Consider the following 12533-nt stretch of genomic DNA (forward strand, 5'->3'; position numbering starts at 1 on the left):
CAGCCCCCGCCCCCCCCCTCCCCCCCCCCGTCAAGTCTATGTGCTTTCTAATCAAGGTCCTCCCTGATTCATGGGTGAATTCAGGGAGAAGGAAGCTGTCTTTCCCCCTGTGGGACCTCAGGCACAAGATCACTCCCTAGGGACAGCAGATGGTCCTGGGATCCAAGAGGCGCTCCAGGAAGTCCCCTGGTCCCACAGTGAACAGCCGCAGGAGTGCCAAGGGCCCCACATGGCCTCTGCCAGCAGCCAAGGGGCAGGTGCATGGGCACCTGGGGCTCTGAGCTCTGGGCTCTGGCCCAGTCCTGCCCACCCCCAGGGCCAAAGGCGCAAGAGCGGAGAGAGGCCTCTGGCTCAGTCACTGTGAATATCTGGAAGCTTCTTCTCACTCCCCAGACTGCTGCCCTTGGGCCTCCTACAAGACCCACCCAGCCAGGCTCTCTTGGTCTCCTCGCAGCCCCCTGCCCACCCCACTAGCCACAGAACTCAAAACCGATTTTTCCCCACCGTGGCCCTGGGCCCCGTGTTTCTCTCCAGCTCAGGTCCCCCCACAAACCCTCCCTTGGCAGCTGCAGGGAAGAGAACAGTAAAAGTCTATTGCAGCCATAAAAGGCATTAGCCATCTGAGCACTCGTCCACGGTGCCCCGGCAGCCATCTATCCTTAAGCAGGAAATATTGTTTAATGCCGATGGTAATGAGCGAATCAAATTTTGAAAATTAAGCCGGAATTTAAGCATTAGAGCCAGGGTACTGGCATTTGGCAAGTCAAGTGTTGCGGCTGCCACCCGCCTCCGCCCTGCTCGGAGCCCTTCATCCTGCACAGCCAGCAAGATGCTTCCTTGCATGTCTGGGGCCCTGAGGCACCACCCTGAAACATGCCCCATAGGAGCCTGTCCTCATCTTGCCATCAGAGTCTTGCTTCTCGGTTTTCTGGGCTCTCCCTTTCAAATGCAAATCCTTCCAGCCAGAGCCCCATTCTGCCTGCATATTGTGAGTGAATGAGACAGGAGTCTGTCTTCCTCCTGGAGGGGCTGGAGCAAGCATGTCGTTGTATTTTCGGTCACTAAGTTGTGTCCAGTTTTTTGCTACTCCATGTCCTGCAGCGCTTCAGGCTTCCCTGTCCTTTACTATCTCCTGGAGTTTGCTCAAACTCATGTCCGTTTGAGTCGGTGATGCCATCCGACCATCTCAGCCTCTGTCGTTCCCCTCTCCTCCTGTCCTCAATCTTTTCAAGCATCAGGGTCTTTTCCAAGCATGAGATCCTGGCAACTAGACTCCTCTGCCCTTTCACTGGCACTTAAGGCTTCCTGGAGGTGTCCCCCAGTGCTAGCAGGCTGGGAAACTGAAACTCAGAATTAGATTGAGGTTCTGGGAAAGGAAGAAGACTCCTGAGACCAGAGGACTGGGAGACGTGTCTGTTGGGGGCAGGGTGGGTATAGGGTAGGCCAGAGGCACCTGGAAAGGCAAAGCCCAAACTTCCCCACCATTCCCCTGGGCCCTCAGGCAGGAAGCAAATGAAAAGAAGGGCCCTCTCATCTTTCAGTCTCTGCTTATATTCTGTTGCGGGCCTGGCGCTCCTACTCCTGAGCCTTGGACATCATAACTCCAGACCACCTCCTCTAGGAAGTCTTCAGGGTGTTGCCACTGCCCCTTCCCCGACTAGCCCCTACAGACCTGCCGGAAGTTGGAAGGTGAGCTTAACACAGCTACCTACTAGGCTAGAGACCAGCCTCCTGCATCCCCGGGGGTGACCACTCCCACGCTGTCTCAACAACTTCACACTCAGGGACATCTTCAGTCCATTTACACCCTGGCCCTGAGGTCTTTCCTGGCTTTACCTTCCGTGAAGGTGGCCTTTGTGGCCCAGTCCCAGCAGCACCTGCCTGAACATCTCCTCAGAGAAGCAACCACAGCTTCACACCGCAAAATGGGCTCAGGCTGAGGGTTAGCCCCACCGTCAACCAGGGGACCCTGTGTCCTTCAGGCAGGAGGGCTCTGGGCAGGGACTCTTCAGCTTGGCCCGGGAAACAGGAGTCTGTGTCGATGGTGGAGTGGGTAGGGCAGTGGCCGAGGAAATGCAGTCACCCTCTGAGACTCTCGCTAGGTTGGCATAAGGTCCAAGACACTACATTGGTGGTCATCTGACACAGTTTTGGGACCGCACCTCGGGGAAGTGGCCGGGGAGGTGGGGACAGGGGGAGAGCGGTCCATCCCAGCTGGGCAGCCACGGCCCGGGTCTGCTCCAGTCTGTCACTTCCAGCGCTCCTCCCCAGAGGGGAGCCTCTAGTCTCCCCTCCTATCCCCGCACCGTGACCTCATTTCCTCTTCCTCTTGGATAGAGAACCCCAGGTCAGGGTCATCGCCGTTCTCCTACTGCTGGTTGCTTCATTCTGCAGCACGTCCTGGGAGTCTACCATCCACGTGAGGAGGGCCTAGTTTTTCCCATTTTTGACACCAAGGTGGGTGAGGAAGTATGCAGTTGAAGGCAGCAGGGCGGGAGGGTGAGCCAGTGGGCCTGGGCCAGAGGAGATCGACCCTCAGAATCAGAGTCTTTTCACTCCCTGGTCTGAAAGACAAGCCTTAGAATCACTCACCCAGCGCCAAAGCCAACTGGAGATATAGAGGATCCCAGAAACAAAAAAACCTGTGCGTTGGGTGGGGTCAATCCAAGATCACCCAGAAGTGAGCCTATAGCCAGGTTTCTTTGGTTCTTGGCGGCCCTCCAGAAAGGGAGATTTGAACAGGCAGGAAGAGGGGGAGCCTAGCCCCTCCACCTTGAGAAAGTTCTCAAACAAGAAGGACTCAGGCTTAGGATGGAGAACCGAGAATTGGCAGTAAGGGATGACTTCAGGGAGGGAAAGAAGGAATTAGGAAAAAAAAAAAAACCTGGCAAAAGGGAAGTGGCTGGCTAGAAAGGCATGTGGGGATTTTAATGAATTTTAATGCAACCAGAAAGCTGTCATAATGAAACCGGAGGAACACATTCACAAGTCAGGAAAGGAGATGCAGTCCCAGCATCTGAGTCTGGCTCCAGGGAGGCTGGGCCTTCTCTTCCCTCCCAGGTCCTTCCTGGGAGGCAGTGTCTGAGCAGGAGGGTCAGGCATGAGGGGAGGGCAGGTTGCCACTTCTTTGTCTTCCCAGCAATCCCATTAACTCAGAGCCTTTAAAAGGTGCTGGGAGAGGGGGAAGACCGGGATGGCCTGGGAGCAGAGTTTCAAGGCTCCACTGAAGGCTTCAAAACTCAGTTCACTTCCTGTAAAATGTCGCTTTGCTTCTGGGAGCTAAACCTAAGTCCCTCTCCCTCCCACTTCTGCCTTTGCTGTTTCCTTCTGTCCATCTCCTCTCTCAGCTCTTTATTTCTAATTCTTTTTCCTCTGTCTCTGCCATTTCTGTCCCTCCCTTTTCTGTATGAATCCATTGCCTTCCGTCCCTCCTCAGTTTCACCCCTTCCACTCCCTCTCAGGCCCCCAGTCTCTGCTTCCCCCCGACCAGAGCTTGGAGTTGGTGAGGGCTGGAGATGGGGCAGGGGTACGCCCAGCCCTGCCAGGGCCTGAGCATCTGAGTGGAGTACCCAGACTGGAGCAGGGGCTGGGGATCCAAGCCAAGAGCTTTAGCTGCAGCACCCCCACCCTGATGGTGGAGATCCAAGCCAGTGTGTGCTGACCCATCCCTGGTCGCAGGAACTGGCAATGGTACCCTGTGGGCTTGGGGGGAGCACCTCGTCAGGGAGAGCTTGCCCAGTGCTGAGTGCTCCAGGCTGGGGGGTACCAGTAGAGCAGCAGTCGTCCTTCCTGAAGAGGAGGACTCTAGGGTGAAGCCGGGTAGGACCTGGAGGTTTCCTCTGTTCCAGAGCCCGGTCAGCCCCCATCTCTATGTGAACTCTGCTGGCAGTGTGGGTGATGGGAGTGCTTTGGGGCAGGAGGTACCAACCACCCTGGATCCAGAAGGACATGGTCCTGGAGTGCCCTTGTGTTCTGTGGAAACCATGAACACATGGCTGTCTGCAGGTTTGGAGTGTGCATTTCTGCAGCCTTGGCTGTGCATGTCAGTCACTGAAGAGTCAACAAACATCAAGTGGGTGTCTGCCACCATGAGGACCACGTTCCAGCAAACTGTGGCTACTTAACAATTCAGCCCCAAATGGAGTAGTGTAAAACAACCATATACTACACTCATGGATTCTGCGGGTCAGGAAATCAGGCTGGGCACAGCTTGGAAGGCCTGTCTCTCTTTCTGGCTGTCTGGGCCTCGGCTGGAAGACTCACGGGCTGGGGCCTGGAATCATCTCAGGACTCATTCACTCCATGTCTGGTGGCTGATGCTGGCTGTCAGCTGGAGGCCTGGGATCCTTTCCGTGTGGACTCCTGGTGTGGTCCAGTTAGGGGCTCTTCCCAGCATGGTGACTGGTTTCCACAGAGCAACCATCCCTGAAAGAGAGAGCAGAGAGTGGAAGCTGATCCTTTTTATGACCCAGCCTTGCAAGGCATCTGGGGTTATTGCTTCCATTCCTTATGAGTTAAAATAGTCACAGCCCAGCCCAGATTCAAAGGGAGGAAACATAGACCCCCACCTCCCTGGGAGAAGTGAAAGTCACGGGGCAATAGGAGCTTGTGGGATTGCAAACATTTTTGCAGTAACAAGCTACTACATATCCACACAGCCTAATAAATCCCTGTCACCTTAAGCTCACATCTGAGGGTTGTCAACAAACCATTTGGTACTCAACACAATTGTGTGTGTGTGTGTGTATGGGGGGGGGGGGGGCGGAGTTGTCTGCTGAGGGAGCCCAGTCTTCAGAAACTGGGTCCTCCAAAGTGCCCAGGACTGAATTTTGTAGAATGAATAGGAAGGGGCAAGAAGAGGGAGCACCAGATGGAGGTAAGAACATGTGAGGCAGAAACGAGGTTGCCCCTGGGAATGGCATGGGGCATGCATTCATTCATTCCATAGTTCAGTCCTGTGGGCCTACTAGGTGCCTCTACCACCGCTCCAGCAGAGGCCTAGCCTCTTCGCTAGGGGAGCCTACTTTGAGGGATGGGGAGCTAGACCGAAGGTCACTACTCAGGCAAAGCAGTAAATAATTGTCCTTTGCATTTTGCACCAGGAGACGGGTTGAGACAGAGAATGAAGAAGCAGAAAGAGGGGTTTTGATGAGAAAGCAATATTTAAGCGGAGACCTAGCATTAAAGGATTCAGCTTTGTGATGTGGAGGATACTTCAGGCAGAGAGAACAGCGTGTACATGGGCCCTGTGGCCCACCTGCCAGCTGTGAATTAATTTTGGCATCTGGGGGTGAAAGTGGTTGAGGAAGATAAGTGTGTGTCTATGAGGAGGGAGGAAGAGGATGCAGGGCTGTCCAAAGGACCTGCGGACCACAGGTGAGCAGCCAGCCCATTGGCCCGGCCCTCAGGCCAGACGGGGCAGAGTCGCTGCAATCCCGCCCCCCGCTCAGACGCAACCCCTCCCGCCTACCCTCCCCCTCTGGCTCTGCCCCCCTACCCCGCTTCGTCCATCCCCTCATCCGGTGTTCCTCCCCACCGCCTCCCTCTCGCTGTTATCCCTCTGCTCCGGCTGTGAGCCCCCTCCTGCCCCCTACCAGCTCCTACCCTTCCCCTCCGTAACCCTTCCTCCTTCCGCGGGCCCACCCCGCGCCTCCGGGCCCTTGGCCCGGGTAAGCATCTCCTAATTTTGTTCCAGAAGATAGAAAACTCTTCGTGGGTATGCTCAACAAGCAGCAGTCTGAGGACGATGTGCGCCGCCTCTTCGAGGCCTTCGGGAACATCGAAGAGTGCACCATTCTGCGCGGACCCGACGGCAACAGCAAGGGTGCGTCGGGGCGGGGCGAGAGGGTGGATGGGGCGGAGCTAGAGGTGGGTGGGGCGGGGCTAGAGGTGGGTAGGCGGTGGCGAGAGAGCGTGGATGGGGCGGAGCTAGAGATGGGTGGGGCGGCGCGGCGAGAGGGGGCGGGGCGAGAGGGCGGACGGGGCGGGGCAAGAGGGTGGATAGGGCGGGGCCGCGGGTCTCCGGCCAGCCTGCCAGCAGAGTCCAGAGCCCGCTGGAGACGGCCGGGTCCGGCTAGCAGGGAAAGGCTGCTTGGAAGGTGCGAGGCTGTCAGGCCTGGGAGGAAGGAAAGGCCGTGATCTGAGTCCAGACTTGGACGGGGCCAGTTAAGGGTCCTTTGACATCCTTGGCGGGCCCAAGTCTTTCTCTGCCTCCTTGTGTAACTCTGTGTTTGTCGGTGTCTCTCAGTGTTTCTGGGTCTCACTCTGCTTTCCTCTGGGAGGCGCCCTCTCCCCTCGGCCCCTCCCATGCCGCGCCTTTCAGTCCCCGCGCCTCTCTGACCTTTCTCTGGGTCCAGTTGCTTTGGCTCAGCCTCTCCCGTCCCCCCAGGGTGCGCCTTTGTGAAGTATTCCTCCCACGCTGAGGCACAAGCCGCCATCAATGCTCTGCACGGCAGCCAGACCATGCCGGTGAGTGCGGCTGACCCTGGGGAGTGCGAGATGGGGCAATGAGGGACCCAGACATCTCTGCCATCCCACACACCCTCAAGGCCCTACCTGTCCTGGCGCCCGCTGGGCCACACGGTGCCAAACGCGTGCCCGCATACCACGCTCGCAGCCTCCCCAGGAGAAGGCATTGCCAACAACCCCATTTCTCAGACAAGGACACTGAGGCCCAGAGATGCTAAGGAAGTAGCCCAAGGTCACATAGGTAGAAAAAGCCTGCGGGGAGATTAAGCTCCAGACTCCTGGGCGAGGGTTGGTGCTTGTTACCCTGTCCCCTTCCCCTCCCCCGCCCCCATAGCACCCCGTGGAGAGGATCTGGTGGGCCCAGGCCAGGGAGCCAAGGCGGATGGGGCAGGGCTGGTGGGCCTCACGCGCAGTCCCGGCTGCAGGGAGCCTCATCCAGTCTGGTGGTCAAGTTCGCCGACACCGACAAGGAGCGCACAATGCGGCGAATGCAGCAGATGGCTGGCCAGATGGGCATGTTCAACCCCATGGCCATTCCCTTCGGGGCCTACGGCGCCTACGCACAGGCAGTAAGTGGGGGCCCAGCCGGGCGGGGCGGGGTCGGCAGTTCTCCGCAAGCCTAAGAAGCGCTGATTGGAACGGGGAGAGAGGTTCGAGGTCCTGCTAACTGCACCCCACCCCTGCCACCACTCAGCGGAAGAGTGTCCTTCCACTTTCTGGTTACTCCTAGCAGGGATCTTGTGAGGTGCCTCAAAGTGCCCCTCACCCACACTTCCCCTGAGGTCCTCTCAGGCCCATTCTCCCACATTGGGGCGGGCTCTGCCAGCATCACCCTTCAGCTGCCTCCTGGACTTGTGACCACAACCCCCACATGGGTGGCACTAAGGTAGGCCAGGGCTCTGGTTCTAAAACTGCAAGCTCACCTTGCTTCTTCAGCAGTGTCTAAATGGCCAGTTTCAACAACCTTCCCAGTCCCAGCTCACCTCTGGGTTTCATTTAGGATGCTCCTGTAGCCTCTACCCTGCAGACTCCAAGTTAGGACCATTCTGAACAGAAACCCTTGCCAACTTAGGTCTACAGCAGCTCATCCATATGTCTCTAGAGCTTTGGATGTCACACCTCCATGAACCGCGGGACTGGCTGGCACCCTTGGAGCCAGTCCCCTTCCCCCACCTTCTGCAACTTTGGAGTCCCAAAGACTCTACTTTTGAACACAGCTTTCTCTTGGGGGGCGGTCTCTAATAGCCACTGAGAACTAGGGCAGGTGTGGGGAAGGCTCAGGGCTCTCAGAGAGGGGAGGAGAGACATGCATCTGAGCTCCCTGGGGTTGATGGCCTGGGAGCTGGTCTCCGGGAGCAGGAGCTGAATGACCCCTTGGTGGGGAGGGCCACCCTCCTGGAAGTGCATGATATTGTTTCCACTCCCTCTGCCCCAGCTAATGCAGCAGCAAGCGGCCCTCATGGCGTCGGTCGCACAGGGTGGCTACCTGAACCCCATGGCTGCCTTCGCTGCCGCCCAGATGCAGCAGATGGCGGCCCTCAACATGAACGGCCTGGCAGCCGCACCCATGACTCCAACCTCAGGTGAGTGGGCAGCTACCAACACGGGGCCTGGCAGGAAAGCTGCTGAACCCAGTTTGGTACCTTGCTTTGGCGAATTTCGGCTACCAACAGACCATCCTGTGTCAAGAGCACCTGGTGTCTGGGCCCAGTGCCAGCCTCCTCCTTGAGCAGTTTGTCTCAAAAATGTTCTAATTCCTGAGGACCCATGGGAAGATGGGATGTGGCCCCCCTGCTATCAAGATATGATTTCAGAGTGGCAACAGTTTCACTCGACTTGTTAAGCCATGTCAAGAAGCAGTTTGTGTTGATCTGTAGTGTAGAGATCTGGAACGAAATTGACATGAACACATCTCCCTTTGAGGTCTGAGGGAGAAGAGCCCTGCCCATTTTGTGGCCCTGTTTGGTCCCTGGCCCAACCACACAAGGAGCCCCATTTTTCATTTTCCTTTAACCCAACCTAGATTCACTGATTTTTTCCAAGACAACTACGGAACAAGCAAGAGAGATCTGCAAGAGTTGCTAAAGGACAGAGGGGTGGAAAACAGCTCTACTTACAAAGCATGTTTTTAATTGGATCTTGGCTGTTATCCAGTTCAATGATTCTCAACCTGGGCAGTGTTGCCCCTCGCCCCCAAATATCTGGCAGTGTCCTGAGACATTGTTGGCTGTCACAACTGAAGGAGGGAAAGTGCTACTGTAATCTGGTAGACAGAGACCAGGGATGCTGCTAAACATCCTGTGATGCACAGGATAGCTCCCTTCAAAGAAACGTGTGGCCATAAATGCCAATAGTTTCAAAGTTAAGCATCTCTGTCTAGCTCCAAGGGCGAGGCTCTCATTCATCAAATTTCCTTGGCTCTCTGCTCTCAGGCCATAGTAGCAGTATTCCCAACATCCAGGAGCTGTTTCTTTCCCAGCTAAAAACTATAAAAGACTGTGCCATCTCTAGCCTCAACTTGAGCACCACCCCACGGCTCTGATCCCCAACCTGGAGACACTCCTGATGACCTCAGGTCCTTATCCATAGAGAGACCCTCCTTGCTTCCTACCTGAAGAAGAAGGCCCTTCCCAGCCTTTGGGGCCTCAGTACAATAAAGACGCTATCCACACCTTGGTTTCCACCCACCTGGTGTAGGGAGGGCAGTGTGTTGTCATCTAACCCCAACTTTACCCTCACCATAGTGAGCATCACCATTGACTTAACTGGAGGTGGCCAGGGTGTCTAATTTGTGTATGAAAAGGGCTAAATCTGGACTCTACAAAGGTCTTTTTCCGTCAGTGCAAAAAAATACCACAGTTAAGACTCCCTCCACCTGAGTATCAAGACTCCCTCGCGGGAAGGCAGATCAGCCCATCAGTGATCCAGTCAAGATAGCAGAGAGCAGAGCCACAGCTTAGAATCCCCTTGGTGGCCAAACAAGGACCAGTCCACCCTGACTTAGCTGGGGTAAGCATGAACTATCGAAAAAGACGGAAAGAAGACCAACTGTGGTCAAAGTCATGAACACTTAGAGGTCTATGTGCTACAGCCCCAAGGTCGAGCAGTCAGTGCTCAGGGAAGTCTTAGTAGGGAAAGTGGGATTTGGACTCCAGTTTGAAGTATAGATACAGTTGGGATGAGTAGAGTTGTTACACGTAGGGAGATAACCCAAGGCTTGATTCACAGATAAGACTGAGTTGGTGTGTGAGGTCCAAGTCTGTGCCCAGGCCCTTGGAGCCAGGGGATGGAGATCCATGGGTCGACCTTCATTGCCTTTGTTCTGCCTTGTCTCCCCTCCTCCCCCCTCATCACCTCTAAAACCAGGTGGCAGCACCCCTCCAGGCATCACTGCACCAGCCGTGCCTAGCATCCCGTCCCCCATTGGGGTGAACGGCTTCACCGGCCTCCCCCCACAGGCCAATGGGCAACCCGCTGCAGAAGCTGTATTTGCCAATGGCATCCACCCCTACCCAGGTAAGCACATCTGGTACCCCTTCCTTCTCCATGAGGCATGCTCCTCATCCTTTCCTGTGCCTGCCCTCACTGTTAGCATGGAAATGTGTGACTCCTACCCTCTGTCCTTTGCTGGAACCCCAAATGTGATCAGGGAGAGCCAGCCTCCTGCCCTCCTTCAGGGAGCTCCTGATGGGAGAGAAGACAGATCCGTGGGTGTTTGTCAGTCTGATAGGTGAGAATAAAAACATTCCTGGGGCTCCCTCAGGGGAGAGAAGAGAATAGATGAGTCGCCCAACCAGGTAGAGAGAGGTTAGTAACTGCAAATTACTTGACAGTGAATTTGACCCAAAGAAGTGAGGGGATAGATGCTAAAAGAATAATTATATTTAGTTTTAAGTAGGACAAGACTCTTCCAGGAAGGAAGTGGAGGTATATAGATTGCTAGACTGGTTAGAACCTATCACTTCGGTCCCTTGCTGCTACTGCTGCAGCCAAGTCACTTCAGTCGTGTCCGACTCTGTGCGACCCCAAAGACGGCAGCCCACTAGGCTCCTCTGTCCCTGGGATTCTTCAGGCAAGAACACTGGAGTGGGTTGCCATTTCCTTCTCCAATGCATGAAAGTGAAAAGTGAAAGTGAAGTCACTCAGTTGTGCCCGACTCTTCGCGACCCCGTGGACTGCAGCCTACCAGGCTCCTCTGTCCATGGGATTTTCCAGGCAAGAGTACTGGAGTGGGGTGCCATTGCCTTCTCCTTCGGTCCCTTGGTGCATACCAAAACTGTGGTCAGCACCTTAAACAGAGGACCAGAACCTTGGACAGCTCCTGGGTCCTGCTTGAATTCTGGCACACAGGAAGATCTAGGAGGCCTGCCCTTGAATAACTTTCAGTTCACTCCAGTCGCTCAGTCGTGTCTGACTCTTTACAACCTCCATGGACTGCAGCATGCTAGGCCTCCCTGTCCATCACCAACTCCCGGAGTTGACTCAAACTCATGTCCGTTGAGTCAGTGATGCCATCCAGCCATCTCATCCTCTGTCGTCCCCTCGTCCCCCTGACTTCAATCTTTCCCAGCATCAGGGTTTTTTTCCAATGAGTCACTTATTTTCATCAGGTGGCCACAGTATTGGAGTTTCAGCTTCAGCATCAGTCCTTCCAGTGAATATTCAGGACTACTTTCTTTTAGGATTGATTGGTTTGATCCCCTTGCAGTCCAAGGAACTTTCTCTTTGTTCCTCTAAAATCTGAATAACTTTGTTCCTCTAAAATTTGGCAGTTTTCCTGTGGTAAGACTGCCCCGTTGACTTGAAGCTGGACCTCTCTCTGGTCTTGAGGATGGACTGGCACTGGAGCAGGGAAGGTGGGCCCTAGGCCCTAGAGTAGACTGGTAAGGGGCAGTGCAATAGAGGTGATGAGAGCTGTATCCTCCTTCTTGGAGGGCAGGCGATGAGGTCACAGAGACCCCGTAAGCTCCAGTAAGTGCCCAATCTGTGACAGAGCAAAGGGAGGCTCCAGAAGGAGGGCAGGACATGGTCCGAACTCTGAGGAGGTCAGAATCCAGGCAGCAGCACAGTGTGCATTGACAGCATAATGAGGCCACATGGTAGAGCAGAGTTTCGTCAGGAGTGAGTGTTCTCTGACGTGAGATGCTTAAGGATCCAAATGAAGGGAGAGTTCATTGTGCACAGATGAGCAAGGAGGAGTGTGCTGTGGAGGGGCTGTCCTGGTGGGGCAGGGGGCGTAAGGACATTGACTCAACTAGAGCAGAGGAGGGCAGCCTTGCGGGGGGGCACATTACTGCTCCACAGTCTAGCTGCCCACCAGAATCTACTGTGTGGCCTTGCAAACCCACAGACGCCCAGATTCTGATTTCAGCACTCTGGAGTGAGGCCCAGACACCCAGAGAATATACAAGCTCCACCAGCAGCAGAGGACAAGGTCACCGTGCCAGAGAGAAATGGAGGAGAATTTCCTGACTTTGCACTTGGAGTTGCTCTTGATCCCCTCCCAGTGTTTTCCCACACCTCACCCTCCAGTGCATAGCAAAGAGGTCAGAGAAGCCTAGAGGATGAAGTGACAGGGCCTAGAGGGGGATCTGGAGTGTTGTTGAAGGGCAAAGGCTCCAGGCTGGGAGGGGCTTGGCAAGCTGGAGGTGGGAGAGACCGCACCCATCTCAGGGTCCTGGGCTCCTCCTCACTCCAGCTCGTGGGCTGGGAGATACAGTCCCCAGCACATCTGAGTGGTTTTACCGCCCCCTCCCTCCCCTGCCCACAAGCCCATCTGGATCTTTGGATTTTGACAAACCTGTTCTTTCCCCACCCCCACCAACATCTGTGAACTATTTCCCTCATGGAATTTGGAAGGGTTTCTCTCCCCCATTTGTAACAATCTGGCACATCCCATAAACAATCCCCTGCCAGAGCAGGAGGGAGGGATGAAGGGAAGGAAAGAAAAAAAAGTAGTACATTAAAAAAATTAATTTACCATCTTTAAATGCGGAGTTTGGAGCTACTGTAATGAGCGAGATCCTTCAAAGTGTTCATTCTTTGGCAGTTACTAATGAGGTCAT

The 12533-nt window shown here is 55.2% G+C and overlaps 1 protein-coding gene across 1 annotated transcript in view; it reads left to right on the forward strand.

Moving 5' to 3' along the window:
• The window catches only part of CELF4 (CUGBP Elav-like family member 4), a 312716-nt gene that overhangs the window by 277690 nt on the left and 22493 nt on the right, over positions 1–12533 (forward strand). The window contains exons 4-8 of the mRNA XM_052660301.1: positions 5696–5824; positions 6389–6468; positions 6894–7037; positions 7904–8051; positions 9835–9984. Coding sequence (XP_052516261.1) covers positions 5696–5824; positions 6389–6468; positions 6894–7037; positions 7904–8051; positions 9835–9984 — 651 coding nt within the window. The remainder of the gene's footprint in view (positions 1–5695; positions 5825–6388; positions 6469–6893; positions 7038–7903; positions 8052–9834; positions 9985–12533) is intronic.

The sequence above is a fragment of the Budorcas taxicolor genome, chromosome 22, assembly GCF_023091745.1.
Source record: "Budorcas taxicolor isolate Tak-1 chromosome 22, Takin1.1, whole genome shotgun sequence".
In the NCBI taxonomy this organism is placed as follows: Eukaryota; Metazoa; Chordata; class Mammalia; order Artiodactyla; family Bovidae; genus Budorcas; species Budorcas taxicolor.